The sequence below is a fragment of the Cervus canadensis genome, chromosome 1 (genome assembly GCF_019320065.1).
Source record: "Cervus canadensis isolate Bull #8, Minnesota chromosome 1, ASM1932006v1, whole genome shotgun sequence".
Classification (NCBI taxonomy): Eukaryota; Metazoa; Chordata; class Mammalia; order Artiodactyla; family Cervidae; genus Cervus; species Cervus canadensis.
Genome location: NC_057386.1, coordinates 50,685,432 through 50,712,135, shown reverse-complemented (window position 1 = coordinate 50,712,135; position 26,704 = coordinate 50,685,432). Strand labels below are relative to the sequence as shown.

Sequence of the window (26,704 nt, the reverse complement as noted above, 5' to 3'; positions counted from 1 at the left end):
GTATGTCTACTGTATGATATCACTTAGATGTGGAATCAAAAAATACAACAACTAGTGAACACAACAACAACAAAAAAAGCAGACTCACAGAGAACAAACTAGTGCCTCTCCCAGTGGGGGGAGGGAGGAGGAGCGGCAATACAGGCGAGTAGGAGGTACCAACTACTCCATATAAAAGAAGCTACAAGGATAGATTGTACAACGCAGGGAATATAGCCAATATTTGATCATAACTATAAATGGAGTTATACCTTCAGTAACTGTGAATCACTACATTGTATATTCGTAACTTATATGCTGTCCTGTGTGTGCTCAGTCGTGTCCAACTCTTGAGACCCCATGGACTGTAGCCTGCCAGGCTCCTCTGTTCATGGGATTCTCCAGGTCAGAATACAGGGGTGGGTTGCCATTTCCTTCTCCAGGGGATCTTCCTGACCCAGGACTCGAACCCGGGTCTCCTGCATTGCAGGTAGACTCTTTACCAACTGAGCTACGAGGGAAGCCCTGTAACTTATATAATATTGTACATTAACTCCACTTCAGTTAAAAACACAATTAAAAAACATCTGCCCTAATCTCTAAAAAAAGGACTGTATTTCTCTCTTGAAGGTATAATGAAGATTCAGGGAGCTGATACACGTAAAGTGCACGGCCCAGGTTCAGTTATATAGATGCAAATCTAAAGCCTAGAAAGAAAAATAAATAAATAAATAAAGCCAAGAAAGGGAAAAGGCTATTTTGTCACCCAACTGAGTGGCAGGGTTGGAGCTAAAAGTCAAGTCCCTTTAGTTACAGTTTAATCACTTTGTCAACTGCAAGTTTGCCATATAGCAGTGTCTCTCTGGCTTTGGCCAAAACTTACTAAACTTTGAAGTTTTCTCCTCCTCCCCAAAGCGTTCACTTCAGACCCTGACTACAAATAAAGTGAGAATGCCAAGATAGGATAACTATGAGCTGACTAATAGGTAAGTGAAGGGGCAAGCAGAGACACCGTGCGAGGGGGAATTTGTCCAGGAGGTGCTCCCTGCTGCTGGCCAAACACTGCCCTGCCACAGCTTCCATAGCAGGTCTGAAGCCCCAGGGCAACACATTCTAATCTTGATCATAACTTTAACCTGGAGTCTAAGAAAATCCAGGACAACCAGCTGAGCAGGAAGAATGTGATGTTTAAAGAATCAGTGACCTCTCCTGCGCTACACTCAAATCCTCTTGGGCTTCTGCTTTGAAGAGAAGGAAAATGAATTTTGGGTTGTCCCTCTAAGTAACGTTTATTAATAAAGAGCAAGAATTGAGAAAGAAAACAGGACTGTAATCATTTTTAGAAGTGGTAGCAACAATATCACTAAGAAATAATATAAACAAATGTTGATAAGAGGTTAACAAACCAGAAAGCTGGATAATGAGACAGTGCATAAGCTACAGCTGATTTTCCCTCTACAGTTGTATAAACCAGGAGGAAAAAAAGAGTATATTTGAAAGAATGGTCAAAACAATAATAATAATAGTGTAAGCGCTACCAGTGTCTATCACACTGCCAAGTAATTAGTTTCCTTAACATGAATTTTTGTGTGTGTGTATCCCCCACATTCTGTTTTTTCTTTCTGAGATATAATTGATATATAACACTGTATTATTTTTAGGTATATACTGTGAAATGATCACCACAATAAACTTAGTTAACATCCATCAATACTCATAATTATAAAAAAAATTTTTTTGGACCTGGATTTTTGATGGCTAGTTAGGGAAATACTGAGATAGAAGAGTGGTAGAAGGTTATCCTAAACATAAACATTAAATGGGAAACAGATTTAAAAAGTAGCAGGAAATCAGAAAAGAGGGAGAGACAGGATTTTGGCAAATGTAGAGGAAACCTAAGAAGTAGACACTTTAAAGACAATGGCAAACCCTCACAGGGATTTGAAATAATACGGTTGTGCAGAGAAGCGGTTCTTGGGCCAAATAGGAAGGAAAACAATATAATTTGGTCAAGACTAAGATGGGGAGTTTTGAAACGGAGAAGAGACAGTTTGAGAAATGGAAGAAATATGGCCAAGGCAACATTTCCTCTTTTATTTTGACTTTATTATAGTACTTTAAAGAGAATATTATATTTAAGACTCTAAACATATACTATACAATGGATATAACTCTTGGTAAAGAGAAAACGGAGGAAAAAGAATCAGGGCAAAAATTCACCAAGACCTGGTCTTGTATATATAGTCATCAGATGAAGCTGAGACAAACAACATTATTTTCGGAGAAAGTTCTATGGTCTATTTTATTATTAAAGAGAATAATAATATTTGGGGCACACTGTCACAGGATGTTTCTCTTTGTTTAAGGAAAATCCAAATTGTAATACAAATGAAAATCCAGTTAATTTGGTCCTTATGAAATAGTACATACACTGAAATAACTGAACAAAATGTAAAGACATGTCAGATTTTATGAAACTTCTGAAAATTACAGAAACCACAATAACTCGGTCATTATTATTTTTTTAAATCATTGTCCTCATAACTTCACATTTCCTGATGCATAGCATGCCCAATTTTACAAAGACTTAACTGTATCTTTGAAGATAATCAAGCTTAACAGGCAGCTAGAATAATTCATAGGTAGAAGGACACATAGAATTATCCAAAATTCTGCAACGCCAACAGAGAAAACTGTCTTTGGATTTGTGACACCGGGGGGACAGATATCCACCAAGAAAGCTAAAGTGCAGCAAAGCAGAGCTCTAGGACATTTAAACAGAACTTGAGCTGAGTGGAAGGCCTGGTTAACCACAGTTGAGTAAACCTGCGTTGCAGTTTAATCTGATAAGGAACAAACAGCATGGATTCTAGAAGTGTACACCATGTGTCCCTAACACGCTAGACTTCTTTGAAAGAGTTAATCAAATAGTGGATAAAAAAGAACTGATGCATCTCATTCAAAAGTTTTTTTTTTTTAAGTCTCTCATAGAGATTATTAAGAAAATTTAGTAATTATTGTGGATTAAAACTTGATTAATAGACAATAAACCAGGACCAATACTGAAAATCTCCAGAGGTTAATACTAAGCTAGTATACAAATTCATTACTGACCCTGACATAGAAGAGGCTTGCATGGAGAGAAAAGGTGAAGGAAAGACTGAAAATTGCCAATGACGCAAACTAGCCACTGGAAAGCCTGGAAAGGTCTTGCTAAATAACAATGAAATTCCCTCTTCACAAAGTGAAGAATCAATACTTAAGACAGTGATAGACTCAAAGTTAATAGGTGGAAAAAAAGGATTAAGCAATACCTACCAGCATGAGAAAAAGGTTAAAATAGGAGAAGATATGATAAAGATTGACAAAGTAATAAATCGCAGAGAGAATGCCAGCTAACATCTCTTACATACCTTTTCCTTTATGAATACACAGAAACTTTACATAGAGATGTTTATAATAGAAGACAAAAAATTTAAAATAAAAGAGGACACTATTTAACGCAGCATATAATTAACCCATTGAACATGCTGCCACAGGACATTAATAAGGCACAAAGCTTTAGTACAGCTTCCAAGGCCTCAGAGCTACCAGAATACGATTCCATACTGAAATTACTTAGGGCAAGAAATTAAAATGGGGTACATACCTCATGCTTCAAGGTATTGACCAGGCAAAGTCAGGAAGGAAGTTTCCTTTCTAATTGTATTCAAAATGATTTATGGTTTCAACTTTTAAATATTCCTAAGTCTGTCCTAAAAGTTCAAATTAAACATACTCTTTTCCAAAAATTCTTACACTATTTTTTCCAGATATATTCTTTTTGCCTGTCTATTTTTCTAAATAACAGAGCCCTCCTTTTCACCCAATTCTTCTTCCATTTCACTTATCCCAGCTTCAAAATATTGCCTAAGAAGTGATCATGAAGCGCCACTAAGTGATATACATAAAACTCCATGTTGGGCAAAGAGAGTTCTGTAATTTGTTAAATTTTCTCATCTTTTTCCTTTGAGTGGACCAAAATTTAAATTAATACAATATTTTGGTTCCGTTCATATCATGCAATAAAAATCTGAGCTTGGATGCTAAGATGAATCATATTTAACAACATTTTCACCTGTGACTGAGAGCTACAGCAAGAAATGTCCTTTGATAAAATGAATTTTAATCAACAAGTAATATAATTTTATAGAATAAGATACTAGAATGCCACATTAAAAAGGCAGAGCCCCCCAGGCTCTACCTTTGCAGGGTGGGGGGCGGGTATGAGCAATTCATCTATGAAATGCTATGGCCTCAGTCAGTTCATAAATTAAGCACATATAAGAGTAGGCTATGAATGAGTTATAGGCAAAATTCACAACCGCAAAGCCTAAGAAACTGTGTCTGAAACACTCTGTGGGTCAATAAAAAACAGATGTTAAATTTAAAATTTTTGAAAATAATAAAGTGTAGACAAGTCCAAAGTGATCAGGAGGCAGGTTTACACCTTGTGTCCATTTTGTAATCCAATCCTCTCCATTTTGGGCTTAGCAATAGGGTGCCACACACGGTATAAAGCCAACCATAGCATTCAAGCTTGACTGGATTTTAAAAGTGACACAGCGATCAAATATGCTCCACAGGCATTCTAGAACCTCAGGGTGCTGCTGACCATCAAAATCAACCTCCTTCGTGGTCACCTCAAATCTAAAACAGGATATAAGTACACTCTTTGGGTTAATTAAATATAAGCCCACATATTTCATCTATTTAAAAAAAGTGTCCAGAATATATCACTTGCAAAGAAAGGTCTTATTATGTAATGCAGTGCAATACCAGAGTTAAAAATAAGCAGATGATCTTATAAAATACAGCATTTATGTTTCTTCTCGAGTATAAACTCAGAATTTGCTTTAGAATGTCAATAAGTAACATGTTTAACAAGATGAAACAAATAGAAAGCCACAGAACCCTTCTGTGGAATTCCATTTGGGAGACAAAAGAAGGAAGGTATATTTCAAACAGATGGAAAGTGAAAAATAATAAAAGTCATCCTTACCTGCATTAATTTTCCTTCTGCTGGAGTTATTTCAGCAACACCAGCAAACACGCCTTCCAAAGTGAGATTCAGTTTCCCTGTGGGGTCCATTTTCAAGGGGATCACTCTGATAATAGCCTTCTGCTCAGCTGATCTTTCAGACTCCACCGCTGCTGCCAGTACCAGTCCCGTGCGTCCAAAGCCTGCCTGCAGGGTAGCCATCAGCAGCCAGGGCCAGAGGGCAGCCAGCTGTAGCTGGTGGCCGCCACTCATGCTACCAGCTGCAGCGATGCACTTCGGCCATACATACTGCTTCCACTAGCTAAGACCAAACGCAGGTTCTCAAATCCAGACAAACGGAGGAAAAGAAATTTCTGCTTCAGTTTCAGAAAGCCGAGTCGTAGTTTTGGCCCTTCCTTTCTCTAAAGTATATTCCCAAGGACAGGTGGTATTCCTGCTCAAGCAGGGAAGAAGGTTATTGTCAGCCTACTTCTGCTTCAAGTATGTCATTTTCTCCCATCTTCACTATGATTAGTAAAGATATCGCACTTCTCTTTGGAATTTTCAATGTTGCTTGAGGTTGAATGTCACATCCTGAATTTTTATTATGTCAGATCACCTGGTGCTGGTCTTGCATATGCAACAACTTCTTGAGCCACTAAACCCAATGTTAATGAACAAAACAAGGCAAAGTAAACGACTAAGGCCATGCATCAAAGATGAGAGTGAAAAACTCCAGCTCGGAAAATGAAGAGGTGGCCCTTGGAAGTTACAAAACTTGTCAATGGAAAAAGACTAAAAATCACAGAGCTTTTTTTTTAAGGGGAAGGAGAGGGAACAATATTTCAGACCACACCTTGAGAGATGGCCAAAGATGCTACACATATTCATAAAAGTTTCAGCATTAAACCGTATTTCAGTGTAGTCAAAGTTCCAGGCCCACTGAACCTATAACACTTTTCATGAACTTAAATATACTATGAGTTTTAAATTTTCTACCTAGATTTGCCGTTAAGTTAGGTGCTAATTATGTCTTCACATATTCACAGGATAAATCTGAGCGTCACAATCTTTTCTAACTTTCATAATTAGAAGAATATTTGAAAAGGTTGGCTTTCCAATTATCTTTTCCAGTAGAAATTCATATTTCTATCTTTATTTTCCTTTCTATCTTAGGGATTCCACCTTTTATTCCCCTACTTGAGAATGCCAAGCACTGTGATTTCCCATGAGATGCTTTTGGAAACTACTTTATTATCCAGATCTTATAATCTGTAATTTTCTGGGTTCATAGTAAAACAAAGGACTATTCCTAACACGTTTTCAAATTCCTTGAGGGGGTGGGGAATAAAAGATAGGGGGAGTAAGGAGGTGATTAGCCTACAGGCTCTAAGTAGAATGCCCTGAAAAAGTAAAAATAATCCTGAGTAGAGTAGGTTTGTGCTATTTCTAGGCACACTTGAGAATTTGGGTCTTTGTACAAACAAAATCTTATTCTAAGATTTCAAAATGTGCACCCTTAAGCAAATATAAAAGCCCTTCAATCACAAAGCCCACTGTGTTCAGAGGTCAAATTAAAAAATCTTATTAAGTCTTCAGAATAAGTGCTGAAAAGCCAAACAATTGAATATGAACCTGTTATATAGATTCTTTTCTTTCGCTGAGGCAAAGGGAGAAAAAAAAAAGAATTTCAAAAGAAATCTGCAAACCTGTTGTGCTGTCGGGCCCACTGGAATCCACGGGGGTGAAACAAATTCAATTATGCTTTTATAGATCCTGCTCAAGAAAAGGTTTCAACTGCTTAACCAAGTACAGTTCATTCTTCCACCTTCTTACTCTGCAACCAAACCAAGTGCCCCACACTGCAGGTAGGAGCCGAGAAATTCCGCAGCCTGAAAAAATAATCCATGCAGGTCAAAGGCAGAAACTTACTCCAAGGTTAGAGCTACTGTCCCCAAGAACTCTAAAAACACTTAGAGAGGATCCAAAACCATTTCTGAAATCTCCTTTCTAACAAAAGTCCTTTTTCTCCCCAAACCGCATATAAAAATGATGAGATCTTGAAAGAGCAAAGAAGCAAATACACCAGCAACAATTCACTACCAGGAACACAGACAATCCCAAAGGGAGAAGGCAAGGTCTCTGAATCATGGAACTTGGAAAGTTCGGAGGGATTCGAGTGCTTCCCTTCCAGAAAGACAATTCTGGATCAGCTCCCTAGAGGAGGAAGCCTGTGGTTTGTAATTGGTGTTCTAGCTCGGACTCCCTCCCCTGGGACTGCAATCACGCTCTCTACCTGCTGACACAAAGTGAGGGTGGAGCAGCCAGAGGCAGCCGCCCCGTCCCGCCCCCTCCTCCTGGCTGCCTGGGGCACGGTGCGCGCACACTTCCCCAGACACGTTCCTGAGTTCGCCCTTCTCTCGGCTCCCCAACTCCCTCTATTGTGCCATGGCCAAACTGCACCCAGTCCAGTCCTCAGTACCTTTCTCTGAGTAAGCAAGCTCCCACACGTAAATCAAGGCCACATGAACAGATAGGTAAGCAGATTCTGCACCCAGGAGAGAGGGATGGCGGGATGAGGAAATAAAGACCAAAAAAAAAAAAAAAAGGAAACCCAGAAGATAAAATAATGGACAAATAATGCAAATGTAAGTTCAAAGGGATTTCTGCTCTTCCGGGTTTCAGTGTCTATAAAGGCCACAAAGCCAGAATAATGTGATCCTCTGCTGTAGATCTCACTGATTTATTGCTGTCTTAAGTCAGCTACCCTGGCAAGGATTCTGTCCATTTTATGCAGTTTTTCTTCAGCTCTTGCAAATTTAAATTCAGTAGCTCTTTTCTAAACTGTGCCTGTACCAAGCTTTTACGTTAGGTGATGTCAGAGGGCTGGAATCTGTTCTTTTCTTCTTACATCCCTGGGATGTGAAATAATACTGTGGATCAGACCTGGGCCTTCAATGTGAGACTGAAAGTAAGTCTATATCATAAATACAAGTAAAGGGGTAAATATATATGCTTAATAAGAGTGTAGGCAAAAAGAAAACTAATTTTTGGTTAATTACCACATTTGTGAAAAATAATCCTTCTAGTAACTTTTACCACATTTGTGAATAACCCTTCTAGTAACATTGTCTTTAGAAAGAATGCAAAAGTTTTTGATGTATGTTTCTAAAATTTGAGTTTTCAAAATGACCAGATTGTATTTGACTGTGGCCAGACATTTTATTTTTAACCTGAGGCCAATAATCTTTCCAAATTGTACAAATGAACAATGATGTGAATATGATTAACATTACACTTAAAAAAGGTTAAGATTTATGCTACATGCTTATTGTGGTAAAAAGCACATTTTAAATTGTGGCAAGAAGCACATAAAATTTAAGACAATTTCTAACTTGTACAAAAGAATTGTGCAAATTGATCACCTGTAAAATGTGGAGAATAATTGCATTGTAAATTTGTTGTGAAGATTAAATGACTTAATGCCTCTGAAGGCAAAAGGTATGCGTGACCTAGTCACCTTGAGAATTTTATCCCTAAAGAGGGTTTACAGTCTAATTTGAAAAGATACATTTACCCCAATGTTCACAACAGCTCCATTTACAATAGCCAAGGCATGGAAGCAACCTAAATGTCCATTAACAGATAAATGGATAAAGAAGATGTGGTACATTTATACAATGGAACAGTACTCAGCCAATAAAAAAGAATGAAATAATGCCATTTACAGCAACATAGATGGACCTAGAGATTATCATACTAAGTGAAGCAAGCCAAAGACAAATATCAGATGATATCACTCATATGTGGAATCTACAGTATGACACAAATGAACTTAACTTATAAAACAGAAAGAGACTCACAGACATGGAAAACAAACTTACGGTCACCAAAGGGGAAAGAGGTGGCGGGGAGTGAATCAGGGAGTCTGGGCTCAGCAGACACGACGACTGTGTGTAAAACAAACAACAAAGGCCTGTATCTTGGAATAAACTATAATAGAAAAGAATCTGAAGAAAAATGGGTGTGTGTGTATATATATATATGTGTGTGTGTCTGAGTCAGTTTGTTGCACGCTGAAACTAGCACATTGTAATTCAATTATATTTCAATTAAAAATTTAATAAATTTTTAAAGAGGGTTTATGGGGATAGTTTTGGCATTTTAGGCCTAATAACACCTAAAGCTGAGAGGTAAATTCTAAAGTAAATTCTTAATTCAGCACTTTTTCTTTATTGGTTGGACCATAAGAACATAATGCAAATATAGACCTTTTATAGCTCCTTTCCTAAAGGACAGGAATAGATCTAATTCTTCTGGAGAGAATTTTTTAAAAGTCTGCTATGATTTTATGTTTTTATGTATTCCATATAAAAGTATAACAAATTTTAAATATACATTATTATATATCTGATATATGCAAAAACACCTTTAAACAAACAGTAACCTACTGATTGATTTGGCCTCACCTATTCCTGCTTAAAACTTGCAAAGGAATTAAGATACCCAACCTAAAAGGCTTAATATGGATACTTAGTTGAAAGGAAAAAAATACAGATGTGGTTGCTCTCTCTTGAGGAAACCCTGAGATCTGAGAATGACAATAATAGGTATCATGAGGCTGGGTACCTTGAGCTACTTGGGATCAAACCAAACAGCTCTATAGGGCTTAGTTCACTGATATATTGTGCTTATTTACACAGTATTGACAAGAAAAGTCAGCAGAATTGATAAGCAAGAGAAATTATTCTCTGGCTTCAAAGTTTTGGAGTCAACCCTGGGCGATTTTAACTTCCACAGAGATGGCATACAAATGGCATCACTGCGGTAATGAAGGGCCCACACTGACACCTACTACCAACCTTCCACATGAGACAGATCACCCTTCAGGATCTACCTTCACATCTGCACTGACTAAAGTTACTGAAGACTTTGGTTCTTTCCCCAAACCTAGGTTTCTATAAGCATGTCTAAGAACTGTCCTTATCCTCAATGGCATTTTAAGGATTCAATCTCTATTCAAGTGTAAATGAAGAAAACTAAGGACTTTTTTAAGTTAGATTCTTTGAAAAACAGAGCACATTTCCTTTTGAACTTTACTAATATGATTACCAGTCATGATGAATGAGGTTTCTATTGATCACCAATTCAATAGTAAAAACAAGCAAGACAACAAGTCTAGTTGAAACACTCACTTTATTGTTGACTGATTGAAATTTATTGTGTTTAAGGTGCTGAAATACTGAGGTGCTAGTCAGGAACCTTGTTAGCATGTATCAGACCCTACTGACTAATTTACACAAAGATTTTATGTTATCTTTTGCCACTTTTCCAAGACAGTAATGATAGCTTTAGCTGATGGGTAGCAAACATGTGAGTATAGCAGGAGATCCAGCTCCCCGGTCTGTTGTATCAATATATAAAAAAAAGTTTGGAAAGCTGATAAAGGCATTTCATTAATTAAGCCTTAAAACAACTGAAACCAAATCCATGTCAAGGTTCCTGCTTGACACACATTCCTCAAAAGATATTATCTCTTTCAACAAATAGGAAGCCAAGAAAGGAATAGTTAAGGGAAGGAATATCACTTACTTAGTGATATTGTACTTATCAGCTTTTTCAACATGACAGAGAAAAGGCAAAGTTCCTTCATTTAGAAACTGGGTCTCCTCTTCACATACTCTACCAAAATATAGTCTGACCAAAAGATGTAGGAGTCTTGATAATCCATTCATCTTTTAAACCTTGCTGATAAAGATGAATAAATGTTCATCACATGGACATGGACTAGTCTAATCAGATGGAACAAAGAGGTCACTTTTCAGAACCTATTTTCATATCTAAACTGAGTCACTGCAGACCAAAACAGAGCTCATCCTTTTCTAAAATACTACTATCTCTGTAATACTTCTAGGGTTTGACATCATTGGGAAGGCACAACGCAATTTAAGAAATGAATTGTTACACCCACCATGGCTGGAAGAGTATTTATGTCACATATCACCATGTGCCTTTCCTTTCTCACTAGTTTCATATTCCTAGGCTTCCCTTTTGTTTCTGCAGTGCTTATAAGGAAAACTGAGGCAGAATCCAATAAGAAAGTCTAGTCAATTGAGAAGACTTTAAAATCAGAAAGCTTCTTGCTGTCATTGGATGAGCAAGTGAGGGATCAACCACAGAAACTGGATATCCAAGATACCTCTCCTAAAAACCAGTTTCACAATTCTACTATTCGAATTTAGGATCCTAAAGAGGGGATGAGATAAAAATGTTAGTCTATCCCACTATCCAAACTTCTCTCAGAATTAAAGCATACATAAACTGTTAAAGGTATAGCTTCTGTTAGGTGACTACTAATCAGTTAGTCCCAAAATCTGCACACAGTATCTTTTACAGCTGAGAATTTATACTTACTGACTGTAAGTATAAACACTGTGTTAAATCTCTGAATGGTTTTGCTCACACATTGTACATTTCCCTTTCAAAATAAAAATATTACACAGGCATCCTTTATCCTTCTACCCACAATATTAATAAAAATATAAAGCTTTAAAACTTTAAATCTACCAGCATTTATAAATACAATTATATTAAACAAGTTAAAATACTTTTCTTTAGAAGATATATTAAACAAGTGATACATTAACAAAACCTTCTTACCATTTATGATACTGTATCATTAAAATTAAAGAAAGATATGAAAATAGAAGAATGTTCCCATTAATACAAAAGAATAAGGGACTGTTAAGTATGATGGATGGTCCAAGTCCGGATGCCTTGCTCTTGAAACAGAACGCTGGGTTAGGAAGTCAGAGAATTTCCTGGTTAATCATTTAGACAATTAACTCTTCTCCCAGAGTTTCTTCCCTGGAACTCCTGACCCATTTAGATCTGTGATCTTGGTGACCTCACATGTCTTCGTTTCTCACAATCTTCTCTAAAAGGATCACACTGCGACTTGAAACAGAAGACTGAACTCCCCAGTGGAGCTGTACTGACTACTGTTTCAAAGTGGCAAGACGACAAATCGGCACACCCACACACAGAGTATTCTCCGGGACCATACACGCAGCTGTTTTTAGATGCTTCTTGACGGTAACAGAAGGCCAGGACTTTTCATTTGAAAGGAATCTGAGCAGCAAACAAACAAAAAAGAAGACTGCTAGATGTTTTGTAGTTTGTCAAGGTAAACCATCTGAACTGAACAGCTGTAGTAAATACCAAATTCCCAATTCTCAACTAACAAAATTCTCAATTAACAAAACAAAAATACTTTTCTTTTCCTTAACAGAACTGAAAAAACCCCAACAGTGTGTCACGTGCAAGGCTAGCCTGCCTCCAGCTACAGCTAGTGCACGATGTCACATTTGTCATCCATTCCTCACTCTTTTAATTCTTCCTCCTTTGGAAAGTGTTCCTGCTTGCAGGCAACATCCACCAGCAGATGAAGATCTAGAAAGAAAAACAAGGTTTGTTTACTCTGGTTCTCAAACTGTAGAGTTCGGACACAAGCCTTTCAACAAGAACAAGCTGCTATGTTTCACCTGTAGAATGGGCTCTAAAATTACATTATCTCATCAGATTCTCAATTTTTAGGGCATTTCTGTACCTCTTAAAGCACAGATGCAGCTCAGTCATTAACCCAAAGAGACTAGCAAAGTTTAAAATGTCTCTCCTTTTAGTGATGTCACTAAGCCTTTTTTCATTTCAACTGACTTTCATTATAAGTATAAATTAAGAAAAAGTGTCAGAAAGATCAAAGTACAATAAACACACATATGAAAATTCATTTCTTCAGTGTTATAAAAATAGGTTCCAGGATTATGAAGTAATGCCTTACAAACAACAATGTTAAAATAAGTAAACACTACCTTTCCAAAGTTGATTGCCTCCATAAGATTTCCACCTATTGACTAATGCAGCTGATTCGCTTATAAAAGTGTCTATCTGAACTGTCTGTAAAAAAAATAAAGTATACCCTTCAAGGAGGTCAAGAGACAAAAAGTGGGTTCAGTAAGAATGGGAAGAAGTAAAAAAGTGAACTCTCAGCTCAGGTACTAGGTTCTATAACAAAAAAAGCTAAAGCCATGTATAGAAACAGAGTTAAACAGCCTCAGTAACTAATGTGGATTCCGGGCTTCCCAGGTGGCTCAGTGGTAAAAAAAAGCCGCCTGCCAATGCAGGAGCAGCAGGAGACATGGGTTCCAACCCTGGGTCAGGAAGATCCCTTGAAGAAATGAATAGCAACCCACTCCAGTATTCGTGCCTGGAGAATCCCATGGACAGAGGAGCCTGGCAGACTACAGTCCATAGGGTCGCAAAGAGTTGGACACAACTAAGCAACTGAACAAAGGTGGCTTTTAGATTCAATCTAATTAGTTTACAACTTCTAGAATAACATGGCTTCCCTGGTGGCTCAGCTGGTAAAGAATCCACCTGCAATGTGGGAAACCTGGGTTCGATCCCTGGGTTGGGAAGATCCCCTGGAGAAAGGAAAGGCTACCCACTCCAGTATTCTGACCTGGAGAATTCCATGGACTGTAGTCCGTGGGGTCGCAAAGAGTCGGACATGACTGAGTGACTTTCACTCACTCACTCACTCAGAATAACATGACCTAGGAGCCTTTTTAAGGTTGATTTGTAAGCTTACAGTCTTGTCCTAGTAGCATTTTGGAATTAAACTAAACTACACAGAATGAATCCTTAATTTCCTACTAGACATACAGAGACTTCTGTTAGGGTATTTGTAAAACACAACTTCTGTGGGACTGATCAACACCCTGAGCAGGAGAGATGAGACAATAATTCTACCACCACCTTTGAGAAAATCTAGAGGGCATTTGGAACAGTACTTAATTTTTGCCCTCTTTTGTAAAAGGAAGATCAATTACTAAAGAGAAGTACTAGCTCATCTGGTGAAGAGGAGTACAACCTATCCATAAAGAACAAGCAATTTCGAAATTCGCTGGCAATCCGGTGGTTAGAGCTCCACGCTTTCACTGCAGGGGGCATCGGTTCGATCCCTGGTTGGGGAACTAAGACCGTGCATGCTGTGCCTTGCAGCCAAAAAAAAATTAGTTAAAAAAAGAAAATGTAAGTGCAAGTCACTCAGTTGTGTCCGACTCTTTGCAACCCCATGGACTTTACATTCCATGGAATTCTCCAGGCCAGAATACTAGAGTGGGTAGCCCTTCCTTTCTCAAGGGGATTTTCCCAACCCAGGGCTCAAACCCAGGTCTCCTGCATTAAGAACAAGCAATTTATCCAAGTAAGCATCTTGCAGAAGAACAGACATCAATTTATCACTTAAAATGGGCTTCTTGTATATCTCGGATCATGGCAGCATTATTTACAATAGCCAAAAGATGAAGGTAATCCAGGAGTCCATCAATGGATGAATGGGAAAACGTGTGGTAGATATATACAACGGAGTATTATTTAGCCTTAAAAAGGAAGGAAATTATGACACATGCTACATGAATGAGTCTTCAACATGAATGATATACAACATGAAATAGTCACAAAAGGACAAATATTGTACCATTCTACTCATATGAAGTAGTCAAATTCATAGAAATAAAAGTAGAATGGTGGTTGCCAGGGGCTGCAGGGAAGGATGTAATGGATATGGAGTTTCAGTTTGGGAAGATGACAAAAAGTTCTGGAGATGGATGGTGGTGGTGGTAGTACATAATGTGAATGTACTTAATGCCCCTGAATTGTACACTTAAAAATGGTTAAAAAGGTAAATTTTATGTTATATATATTTTACCACAAAAATGACTTCTTTACAGTCTAAATAACAGGGATAATGATTAGTTATATCTTAATTTATAGAACATCTTTTTTTTTTCCAAGTAACTGAAATGCAGTTATATGGTCATCTAATTAATCCTGAGTAATAAAGAGATGACTGAAAGAACCTCTACACTAGATGACTACTAAAGCCAATGGTTTCTAAATCTTGCTGCACACTGGAATCACCTGGGGACCTTTAAAAAAAAATACTGAGATCTAGGGCTTCTACTCCCACACATTCTGATTTCACTGGTACAGAGTGCAACCTAGGCATCAGAATTTTTAAAAGCTGATCAAAGGATACAGAATGAGTAATATGTAAGTATGATCATTCTCTAAACACTTCAACTCCACATCAGAATAAGGAGGACAGGCCATATGGTAATAGAAAATACTAAAATAAGACTTTGGAATGTGAACAGACCTAACTGCAGCCCTATTTTGAAAGCAAAGTAGGAATTCTTGATAATGACAAAGATTGTTGTTGTTGTTCAGTTGCCAAGTTGTTTCCAACTCTTTGCGATCCCATGGACTGCAACATGCCAGGCCTCCCTCTCCCTCACTGTCTCCCGGAGTTTGCCCAAGTTCATGTCCACTGAATCGGCGACAAAGGTAAAGACTATAAAACAAGGGTTAAGACTATAAAACAACTACAGACCTCTTATGGGGAGGTAGACTGAAGAAGAACAACAAATCCTCTTTTTTTCAGTGGACAACTGTCATTTATTTAATTAAAGACTTTATCCTTTTGATAGGTCCAAATAATGAACAAGAGCACATCACAGATAAGCATGTTTAAAGTAACAACAGCTCAGTGGAAAACCAGCAAGGTCCTACTGTGTAGCCCAGGGAACTGTGCTCACTGTTATACGTCAGCCTGGATGGGAGGGGAGTTTGGGGGAGAAGGGATACATGCACAGGTATAGGTATGGCTGAGTCCCTTTGCCTTCCACCTGAAACTATCACAACACTGTTAACTGGCAATATCCCAAAATAAGATCTTAAAATCTATAATAGCCTCGGAATGAGTTATGTAGTGTGAGCAACAAACCCTCTTAGCCTTAATGACTGGGATTTGTTATTGTCCAGTTGCTCAGTCATGTCTGACTCTGCGATCCCGTGGACTGCAGCATGCCAGGCTTCCTGTCCTTCACCACCTCCAGGAGCTTGCTCAAACTCACGTCCATTGAGTCAGTGTTGCCATCCAACCATCTCATCCTCTGTTGTCCCCTTCTCCTTCCACCTTCAATCTTTCCCAGCATCAGGGTCTTTTCTAATGAGTCAGCTCTTCAAATCCGGTGGCCAAAGTACTGGAGCTTCAGCATCAGTTCTTCCAATGAATATTCAGGATTGATTTTCTTTAGGATTGACTGGTTTGATCTCCTTGCAGTCCAAGGGACTCTCAAGAGTCTTCTCCAACACCACAGTTCAAAAGCATCAATTCTTCTGTGCTCAGCCTTCTTTATGGTCCAACTCTCACATCCATACATGACTACTGGAAAAACCACAGCTTTGACTAGACGGACCTTTGTTGACAAAGTAAGGTCTCTGCTTTTTAATGTGCTGTTTAGGTCTGTCATAGCTTTTCTTCTAAGGAGCAAGTGTCTTTTAATTTCATGAATGCATCACCATCTGCAGTGATTTTGGAGTTCAAAAAAATAAAAGTCTCCCACTGTTTCCGCATCTTTTTGCTGTGAAGTGATGGGACTGGATGCCATGATCTTTGCTTTCTGAACGTTGAGTTTTAAGCCAGTTTTTCACTCTCCTCTTTCACCTTCACCAGGGGCTCTTTAGTTCTTCTTCGCTTTCTGCCATAAGAGTGGTGTCATCTGCATACCTGAGGTTATTGATATTTCTCCCGGAAATCTTGATTCCAGCTCTGCTTCATCCAGCCCAGCATTGAGCATGATGTACTCTGCATATAAGTTAAACAAGCAGGGTGACAACATACAGCCTTGATGTACTCCTTTCCCAGTTTGGAAGCAGTCCATTGTTCCATGTCCAGTTCTAACTGCTGCTTCTTGACCTGCATGCAGGTTTTTCAGGAGGCAGGTAAGGTGGTCTGGTATTCCCATCTCTTCAAGAATTTTCCACAGTTGGTTGTGATCCACACAGTCGAAAGCTTTAGTGTAGTCAATGAAGCAGATGTTTTTCTGGAATTCTCTTGTCTTTTTTGATGATCCAATGGATGTTGGCAATTTGATTTCTAGTTCCTCTGCTTTTTCTAAATCCAGCTTGAACATCTGGAAGTTTTCAGTTCACATACTATTGAAGCCTAGCTTGGAGAATTTTGAGCATTACTTTGCTAGTGTGTGAAATTAGCGCAATTGTGCGGTAGTCTGAATATTCTTTGTCATTGCCTTTCTTTGGGACTGGAATGAAAACTGACCTTTTCCAGTCCTGTGGCCACTGCGGAGTTTTTCAAATTTGCTGGCACACAGTCCCCAATTTGGGGCTTCCAAAGTCCCCAGTTTGGCACATAGCTTCTAATAACAAGTATCTAAACCTGATAATTTTATTAAAGTGAGCTTCCTTCATTAACAAAGCTGCCAATCAAGGAATTAAGAGCATAGAGACCAATAAAAATGCAAAAAGACAGAAACTAGTCTGATGCTACCAAAGGGTTCTAGGACTTTATTCAGGAGAGAACCTTCTATACTCATCAGAGAAGTAAATATTTAAGAATCAAAGCAGCTGAGTTGATCTGAGGGCCAAAAGGCCTCCAAGAACAGGAGTATTGCATCTACTCACTTGGGAATTTTTTTTGACTGCACCTCACAGGATTTTAGTTCCCCAACCAGGGATGGTACCCAGGCTCTCCACAATGAAAGCACAGAGTCCTAACCACTGAACTGCCAGGGAATTCCCTGGAAATGCAAATTCCTACTAACAGCACTCTCTAGGGTTTGGGGGCTATTACCTTCATGAAATCTCATCCAGAATCCTGCAATAGCTGCAGGAAAATGAGGAGTCCTTTCTTCAGGAATGGACTGAACTTTGCTCTTAAACATCCAATTTCCCTTAACTATAAAGTAACCTATCAGAACATAAGAGAGTGTAGCTTCTACAATAAGACTAATATCTGGGTGTATTTGGTTTAGAATAATTTCATTGTAGAAACTGGACGAGCACTATTGAGTCTAATTTTCTCTACCCGATTTTTTTTCTTTGATTTTTTTTTTTTAATCTGAATGGTATTTTCTTAAGTCAACACGTGTTCAAAAGGCCTACACAAAGCATGGCAATGACTGTGGTTAACAGCCTCCTTCTAACAAAATGCACATCTACTGAAATCAGTATAATCGGGATACCTTATCAACTTGAAGTCTCTTACTTGAAAAAAAAAAAAAGTCAAAGAAATCTTAAAGTGTGAGAAGATAAATTTTCAAAACGGTGTAGTTACAGAAGGGCACTGATTAAGTTCTGAGATATAGGATGCCACAGTTCAGTGAGCTACTAAGCAACATAATGACATCCTAACAGTTAATGTTGGAATCACAGTACTTCAGAATTTGGGGCCAAAGAAGTCTTCAGAGATGATTTTAATAAACTCTCTTATTTTTACCATAAATAATGTGAGAGCTGGAACTTCACTGAGGGAAGATACTCTTAATGATACTGACAGTTGAAATTTAAGTGATACTTTAGAAATTTTACATTTAGTTCCTATCAATAATACTTTAAACTTAGAATTTGATATCTATTGAAATAAAAAATACTTAAGTCATCTATGAGAACTAAATTGAATACTACAGTTCATTTTGAGTGTTCCCCACAAGTATCTACTAACTCCTTTTTTGGAGGACGCTGAAACACAGGAACAAACCAAGGACCCCTCTTGACTCTTAAGGGCTTCTCTGGCCATCAGTGATCAGGGCTGTGAAAAAATTAGAAGCTAAGAATTAGGACTTTCTAATGCAGGGTGCAATAGACTGAATGTTTGTATCTCCTCAAAATTCTTGTATTGATATTAAAACCTAACCCCCAATGTGATGGTGTTAGAAAGCAGGATTTTGGGGAGGTGATTAAGTTCTGATGGTGGAACTCTTATGAATGAGATTAGAGTCCTTTATAAAAGAGACCCAGAGAGCTCCTCTGCCCCTTCTGCCACGTGAGGACACAGCAAGAAGGCAGTCTATGAGCCAGGAAGCAGACTCTCAGCAGACACTGAATCTGCTGGCACCTTGATCTTGGACTCCCCAGCCTCTGAGACTGAGAAAACACACACACAAACTGTCATCTATAAGCCACCTGGTGTGTGTGCTCAGTCGTGTCCAACTCCTTGCGACCCCATGGCCTGTAGCCCGCCAGGTTCCTCTGTTCATGGGACTTTCCTGGCAAGAATTCTGGACTCGGTTGCCTTTTCCTACTCCGGGTGATCTTCCCAACCCAGGGATTGAACTTGCATCTCCTGCATCGACAGGTAGATTCTCTTCCACTGAGCCACCTGGGAATAAGCCATCTAGTCTATGGTATTTTTATTATAGCAGCAGAATGAAGTGAGACGCAAGAGTAGGCTTCATGCTTAGCTTGCAGGCCATATAAAAACAAGGAGTGAGCTAGATTTGGTCCACAGGCTAGTTTACTGACTGCTGCCCTAACAGCACACACTAGGGCTTTAATCCAGATAAATTTAACCAAAACAGGAGAATATTTCATCAAATGGAGTATTATTATTTAGTTGTCAAAAATATCTTTCTCTCCAAAGAAGATCTACAAATGGCCAACAAGCACATGAAAAGATGCTTAACATCATCAATCATGAGGGAGATGGAATTAAAACTACAATAAGATAGATACCATTCCACATCTACTTAAGATGACTATAGTGATGATAAAAAGTGGAAAATAACAAGTGTTAGGGAGGATGTGGAGAAATGAGGACTCTGGTACATTGCTGGTGGGGATGTAAAATGGTTCAGCCATTATGGAAAATAGTTTGGCAATTCCTCAATAGTTAAACATAGAAATACCATCAATTCAGTTCAGTTCAGTCGCTCAGCTGTGTCCGACTCTTTGTGACCCCAAGGACTGCAATACACCAGGCTTCCCTGTCCATCACCAACTCTCACAGTTTACTCAAACTCATGTCCACCGAGTCGGAGATGTCATCCAACCATCTGATCCTCTGTTGTCCCCTTCTCCTCCTGCCTTCAATCTTTCCCAGCATCAGGGTCTTTTCCAATGAGTCAGTTCTTCGCATCAGGTGGCCAAACTACTGGAGTTTCGGCTTCAGCATCAGTCCTTCCAATGAATATTCAGGATTGATTTTCTTTAGGATTGACTGGTTGGATCTCCTTGCAGTTCAAGGGACTCTCAAGAGTCTTCTCCAACACCACAGTTCAAAAGCATCAATTTTTTGGCACTCAGCTTTCTTTATTGTCCAACTCTCATATCCATACATGACTACTGGAAAAACCATAGCTTTGACTAGACAGACCTTTGTCGGCAAAGTAATGTCTCTGCTTTTTAATATGCTGTCTAGGTTGTTCATAGCTTTTTTTCCAAGGAGCAAGCATCTTTTAATTTCATGACTGAAATCACCATCTGCAGTGATTTTGGAACCCAAGAAAATAAAGTCTATCACTGTTTCCATTGTTTCCCCATCTATTTGCCAAGAAGTGATAGGACCGGATACCATGATCTTCATTTTTTGAATGCTGAGTTTTAAGCCAGCTTTTTCACTCTCCTCTTTCACTTTCATCAAGATGCTCTTTAATTCTTCTTCACTTTCTGCCATAACGGTGGTGTCATCTGCGTATCTGAGGTTACTGATATTTCTCCCGGAAATCTTGATTCCATATGATCACAGAAATACCATATGAGCCAGCAATTTCACTCCTAGGTGTATCCCCAAAAGGACTGAGAGAAGACACTCAAATATATGCACAATGTTTACAGCAGCACTATTCTCAATAAGCAAAAAGTAGAAAAAGCCCAAACGCCCATCAGGAGATGAATGGATAAAAAACTGTCATATATATGTATTAATATTGTTTAGCCATAAGAAAGAATGAAGTTCTGATACACATGTTACCTTGTGGATGAACCTTGAAGACATCATGCTAAGTAAAATAAACTATTAGGTTGGTGCAAAAGTAATTGTGGTTTTGCATTGCTGAACCTTGCCTTTTGATATTGGGATACATTCTTAAATAAATGTGGTTATATTATACATCATTTTAACGCACATTTCTCACTTTATGTTTTTTTGCTAATGACATTATTTGCTGTTTATTTTATATTCATTTTAGATTACAGAAATGATGTTAGACAAAAAACAAGTTTGAGCAATTTTTTTGTTTGAATCCAAAATGGGTAGTAAAGCAGCAGAGACAACTTGCAATCTCAACAATGCATTTGGCTCAGGAACTGCTAACACACATCCAGTGCAGTGGTGGTTCAAGAAGTTCTGCAGAGGAGATGAGTGCCTCGAAGTTGAGGAGCATAGTGGACAGGCCATTGGAAGCTGACAACGACCAACTGAGAGCCTTCATCAAAGTGGATCCTCTTACAACGATATGAGAAGTTGCCAAAGAAATCAATGTCGACCCTTCTACAGTCATCTGGCACTTGAAGCACATTGGAAAAGTGAAAAGGTTCACTAAGTAGGTGCCTCATGAGCTGACCAAAAATCAAAAAAATTGTCATTTTGAAGTGTCGTCTTCTCTTATTCTACCCGACAACAGTGAACCATTTTTCAATCGGATTATGACGTGTGATGCAAAGTGGATTTTTACGACCAATAGCAATGATCAGCTCAATATCTGGACCAAGAAGAAGCTCCAAAGCACTTCCCAAAGCTTGCACCAAAAAAAGGGTCATAGTCACTGTTTGGTGGTCTGCTGCTGGTCTGCTCCACTACAGCTTCCTGAATCCCAGTGAAATCATTACATCTGAGAAGCATGCTTGGCAAATCAATGAGATGCACTGAAAACGGCAATGCCTGCAGCTGACCTGGCACTGGTCAACAGAAAGGGCCCAATTCTTCTCCATGACAATGCCCAACCGCATGTTGCACAACCAACGCTTCCAAAGTTAAATTAATGGGGCTACAAAGTTTTGCCTCATCCACCATATTCACCTGACCTCTTGCCAACCAACTACCACTTCAAGCATCTCAACAACATTTGCAGAGATAACACTTCCACAATCAGCAGGTGGTAGAAAATATTTTCCAAGAGTTCGTCGAATCCTGAAGCATGGATTTTTACACTCCAGGAATAAACAATCTTATTCCTCATTGGCCAAAATGTGTTGATTATAATGGTTCCTATTTTGATTAACAAAGATGTGTCTGAGCCTAGTTATAATGATTTAAAATTCATAGTCCAAAACTGCAATAACTTTTGTACCAACCTAACAGACACAAAATGTCACATATCCTATGATTTCATTTATACAAAATATCCAGAATAGGTAAATCCATAGAGACAGAACACAGATGGGCAGTTGCCACAGGCTTGGGGGAGGAGGGAACAGACAGCGGCTGCTTAATGAATGGGGTTTTCTTTTGGAGTGATGCAAAGTCTTGGATCCAGACAGAGTGCACCGACACTGTGGATGTCGTAAATGACACAGAACCTTTCACTTTAAAGTGTTTATGTTATGTGAATTTTCCCTAAAAATGTATACTTTCTTATCAGTTTGAAATGATGGGACAAAAAGGAGAGGAAAGCAGGAAACGGCTATAAAAAATAACTCACAACCAAACATATCTCAGTTTTCACTGTCAGAGCACAATAACGAGACACAGAATGTTCACCTTTAGTAAGACATGTGCAGTTCTTAGTTCCAGCAGAACAGAACTTCGGAGGACATTACTTTCGTGTCCCTAGGGTCCCTAGTACTGTACTGACCCTAGGGAAGTTATTAAAAAGTACTCATTAAAAGCAACCTATGGGGGTGACTGACTTTTCAGATGTTCAAAACTTATCTTTTGGTGGCTAATTAAAGATTGTTCATAGAGACAGAAAGTAAGATAGGTTTTCCAGGTGCTGGCGGGTGAGAAGAAAAACAAGAATTGTTTATAAGCAGAGTTTCGGTTTTACAAAATGAAAAGAGTTCTGGAGATGGATGATGGAGATGATGCAGAACAGTATGAAAGGACTGAATGCCACTGAACTATCCACTTAAAAAATAGTTAAGATGTTGAATTTTGTTTTGTGTATTTTACCACAATTTTTTTAAAGATCACTTTTTCCCCCAGGATCTTTTAAGTATATGAATAAGATCTAATGGTGCATAAACATTGAATGCCACAGGCAATCATGCAGGGGCTGGAGATGAACACAACAAAATTCTTGTCCTCATGGAACTTACCTTCAGAGGGAGAGAAAAATAATATAAAATGTCAAGTAGTGATGAACACTATAGAAAAAAAACAAAGATAAAGAAAAAAGAAATAAATAAATAAAGAATAGGAAAAAATATGCACAAGGGAGGGCAGGACATGGGGAATAGGGTACCTATTACAGACAGGATAGTCAAGAAGGTTCCTACGATGAGCTGGCATTTGAGTAGAGAACTGAATGTAATGAGAAAGCCATGTGAATACCTGGGTAAAGACAAATTTCAGGCAGTGAGAAGACCAAATGGGAAGGCAGGACCACGCTTGGTGTGTTCAGAGAATACTGAAGAGGCTACTGTGGCTGGAACAGATGAGGGAGATGGAAGGTGGTAGGAGATAAAGTCAGAGCAGTTACCAAAATCATAGTAAGGATTTTTAGATTTTCTTCTAAATGTGATAGAAAACCACTGGAAAAATTTAAGCAGGGAAATAATTTTAAGAGGATCAAATTGTAGGAGCACACAGTGGAAGAAGAAAGATTAGGCAAGAGATGCAGCAGCTTGGACCACGGTGGCAGCATGTAAAGGTGGTAAGTGGTCAGATTCTGGATCTACACTGAGATAGAGCTGATAGAATTTGCTGATGCATGGGATGTGAGCGAAGAGAGTCAAGGAAGACCTCTAGACTTTTGGTTGACTAGAGGTAACTAGAAGTACTATTTACTGGAATAAGCAAAACTGGGGAAAGGAGCTACAGTGTATTTGGGACACTCCTGGACATACAAACGAAGAGGTATGCACATTTGGAGTTCAGAGAAGATTGAGACTTAAGATGTAAATTTAGGAGTCAGCACTATGAAGACGATAAAAGCAATGAGACTTGTTGATATAACCTGGAATTGAGTAGAGAGAGAAGAAAAGAGGTCCAAGAATTGAGCTCTGGGATTCATCAATATTTAAAAGTGAGGGCAGACAAAGATTTAGTAATATAAACTACGGAGTGGCCAGCGAAGCTGAAGAAAACCCAGGAAAGGGTGATATTCCAGAAGCCAAGTGAAGGTTGAGGTTGTTGGTTCAGTGCTGCTGAGGTGCAGGGTACGGAGAGCAGGCCACTGGATTTGGCACCACAGCAGTAACAGAAAACTTTGATAAGAGCAGTTTCAGCTGAGGAGCAGGAATGAAAACCCAATTAGAAAATCTGGTTGAGATAAGGATATGCTTTCAAGGAGCTTTTCTCTAGGGGGAAGAGAAAAAATGTAGTAGCTGGATGAAAATATGAATGAAGAGAAAGTGTGAGGAATTACTTTTAACACAGAACCTATGTGATGGCATGGTTGTATGCTAATAGGAATTATCTAATATAAAAGGTAAAACGTGATTATTGAAGAGTAAGGCTAAGTCTGTGAGTACACAACAGGGGATTCTGTACACAAATGGAAGGACTGGCCTTTTCCCATTATAAAAGGAAGAAAGGCAAAGTGTAGAGTTACACAAGTGGTAGACTGATAGATTTGTTGGTGGAGAGATATGAAAGTTCTCTTCTAGCTGCTTCTATTTTCTCAGTAAAATAAGAAACAAGGTCAAAGCTGAGAATGAAAAGAGAGGAGTTGTGTTGGAAGTTGGAGCAGAGAAGATATGATAGAGTGGCTTTGGAAAACGGGGAAGGTACTGATTAGGGAACTATTACAGGGCTGCCAGGAACACTAAGAGCTCTCATGAATTAAAATGAGACCATTCATCTTGAAAAATACTTGACAGTAATAAACATCAAAATAATAAGTATGAAAATAACAATTTTGCTAAAATTCTATTGCTACCATGTATTTTCTATATACCAGGCACCATACTAAGTCAGTTATGTTTTATATAAACATATGTCTTATTATCCTCATTTTACAGATCAAACTGAGGCTCAGTAAACAACAAAATCCAGATTTTAATTTAGTTTTTTTCTAATACCAGAAGCTTTCTTCCTGTTGACTGTATTGTACAGCCTCTAACAGTATGTAAATCTTACACTGAATGTGGTTAAAATCTTTTAATGCCATAGGACCTTATATGTACCAATGTTCTTATAGCCCAACTGTTTGTTAGACTAAGTTCTATCAAGGAAGAATAATTTGCAAATTCATGAACTGTATTTCTTCTTATATTTGCATACAAAAGCTAATTCCTGGGAACTTCCCTGGTGGCCCAGTGGCTAAGACTCCATGTTACCAATGCAGGGGGCCTGGGTTTTATTCCTGGTCAGGGAACTAGGTCCCATGTGCTGCAACTAAAGACCCCACGTGACACAATGAAGACTGAGGGTCCTGCAGGTGGCAACTAAGACCCAACAGCCAATAAATACATTTTTAAAAATAAATATTTAGAGCTAACGTTTTAGCAAGGATGTTCTAGTTTAAGCACAAGTCACTGGCTCCCTGCCCCTAATAATATGAAGGTGTGATTAGATGTCATAATAATGTCAACATTTCACAACTCCTCTGTTTCACGGCAGGAAGCCAAGGTCAATTAAGACTCACCTATCAACACCACTGACCAAAAAAGAATTAGGCTTTACTGGGGAATGGAGGCGGGGTGGGGGTGGGGTGGAGGGTGAGGGGGTGGGGACATAAGAGTTAAGAAAAATAATATGCTAACTGCCTTATCAGTTACACTTACAACCACAGTATGGAGGGAAAGAGAGGAAATTATTTTAACAGCAGGCACCAGAGTCTCCCTTGGGGAGGTAACTGTCTGCTGAAGAATGTATCTTGACAATATATCCTGTTTTCTCTGGGCAAGATGAGGTCTCAAGGCCTGGTTGGGAAGCCGACGCCTAGCCTTCTCTGCCTGTGACACAGAATTAGGGGTGCACTGGCAGAACAGGGGAAGAAAGGGACCAGAGAAGGGAAGCTGTGGTACCAGTGCAGGAACGAGGGCGCCGCGGCAGGAGCCCACACCGGCCAGCGACAGGCAAGGGCCAAAGACTGTGAAGTAACTGCAGCTCTTTAAAAAGAATAGTTCACGTTCCATTTAAATTATCTGCAATATTTTAAATGCAAACCTTTTCTACGCCACCAAATCAGAAAATTATGTGACACATATGAATACCTTATATAACTGCTGGGGGTTGCAGGCAGAGCAGTGGTGGGTGGGGTGGGGGGTGGAGGGGGCAATCAAAGCAAGAAGGCTGACTCCACACGTGGTCCAGCAAAGAGCAAGTGGTGAGAAATTAATGTTTCTGCAAAAGCAGAAACTCAAAATTAAAAGCCATTGTAAACCCTAGAAGTTCTCAGAAGTCCTGAAAAAGAATTTTTAGTGTGGGATAAGGTTAGCTTGAGTCAATCATATCTAAATCTCAAAAGTCACATTGATATTTGGCATATAAAATTTTTTTTCAAAATACTTTTTAAATTGATCACTTCTATCATTTTGAGGCTTTTATATTCATACTATAAAGTATAAAGAAACTCTTTACAGTATTTAAACTATATTAAATTTTTTTCAATTTTAAAAAGCTACAAAAATACAAAAAGGTAGATTTCCCCATAATCCCACCATTATGTATACTCATACACAAATTAGAAAGTAAAAAATACCTTTCTACACCTCCAATTTTACTTCCCCAGAGGT

At 38.7% G+C, this 26,704-nt stretch overlaps 2 protein-coding genes across 3 annotated transcripts in view; both read right to left on the bottom strand.

The window, feature by feature from the left end:
* Positions 1-7,276, bottom strand: part of RNF43 (ring finger protein 43) — a 65,398-nt gene extending 58,122 nt beyond the window's left edge. Inside the window, exons 1-2 of the mRNA XM_043483029.1 lie at positions 6,709-7,276; positions 5,021-5,657 (exon numbers count right to left, since the gene is read on the bottom strand). Coding sequence (XP_043338964.1) covers positions 5,021-5,272 — 252 coding nt within the window. The 5' untranslated portion in view covers positions 5,273-5,657; positions 6,709-7,276. The remainder of the gene's footprint in view (positions 1-5,020; positions 5,658-6,708) is intronic.
* Positions 7,277-10,176: 2,900 nt separating this feature from the next.
* HSF5 (heat shock transcription factor 5) overlaps positions 10,177-26,704 on the bottom strand; it is a 49,902-nt gene continuing 33,374 nt past the window's right edge. The window contains exons 6-7 of one of the 2 annotated variants that reach the window (XM_043483027.1): positions 12,385-12,451; positions 10,177-12,130 (exon numbers count right to left, since the gene is read on the bottom strand). In XM_043483027.1, coding sequence (XP_043338962.1) covers positions 11,998-12,130; positions 12,385-12,451 — 200 coding nt within the window. In that variant the 3' untranslated portion in view covers positions 10,177-11,997. Of the gene's footprint in view, positions 12,452-26,704 lie in introns of both variants that reach the window. The other variant, XM_043483028.1, reaches the window with a different exon arrangement.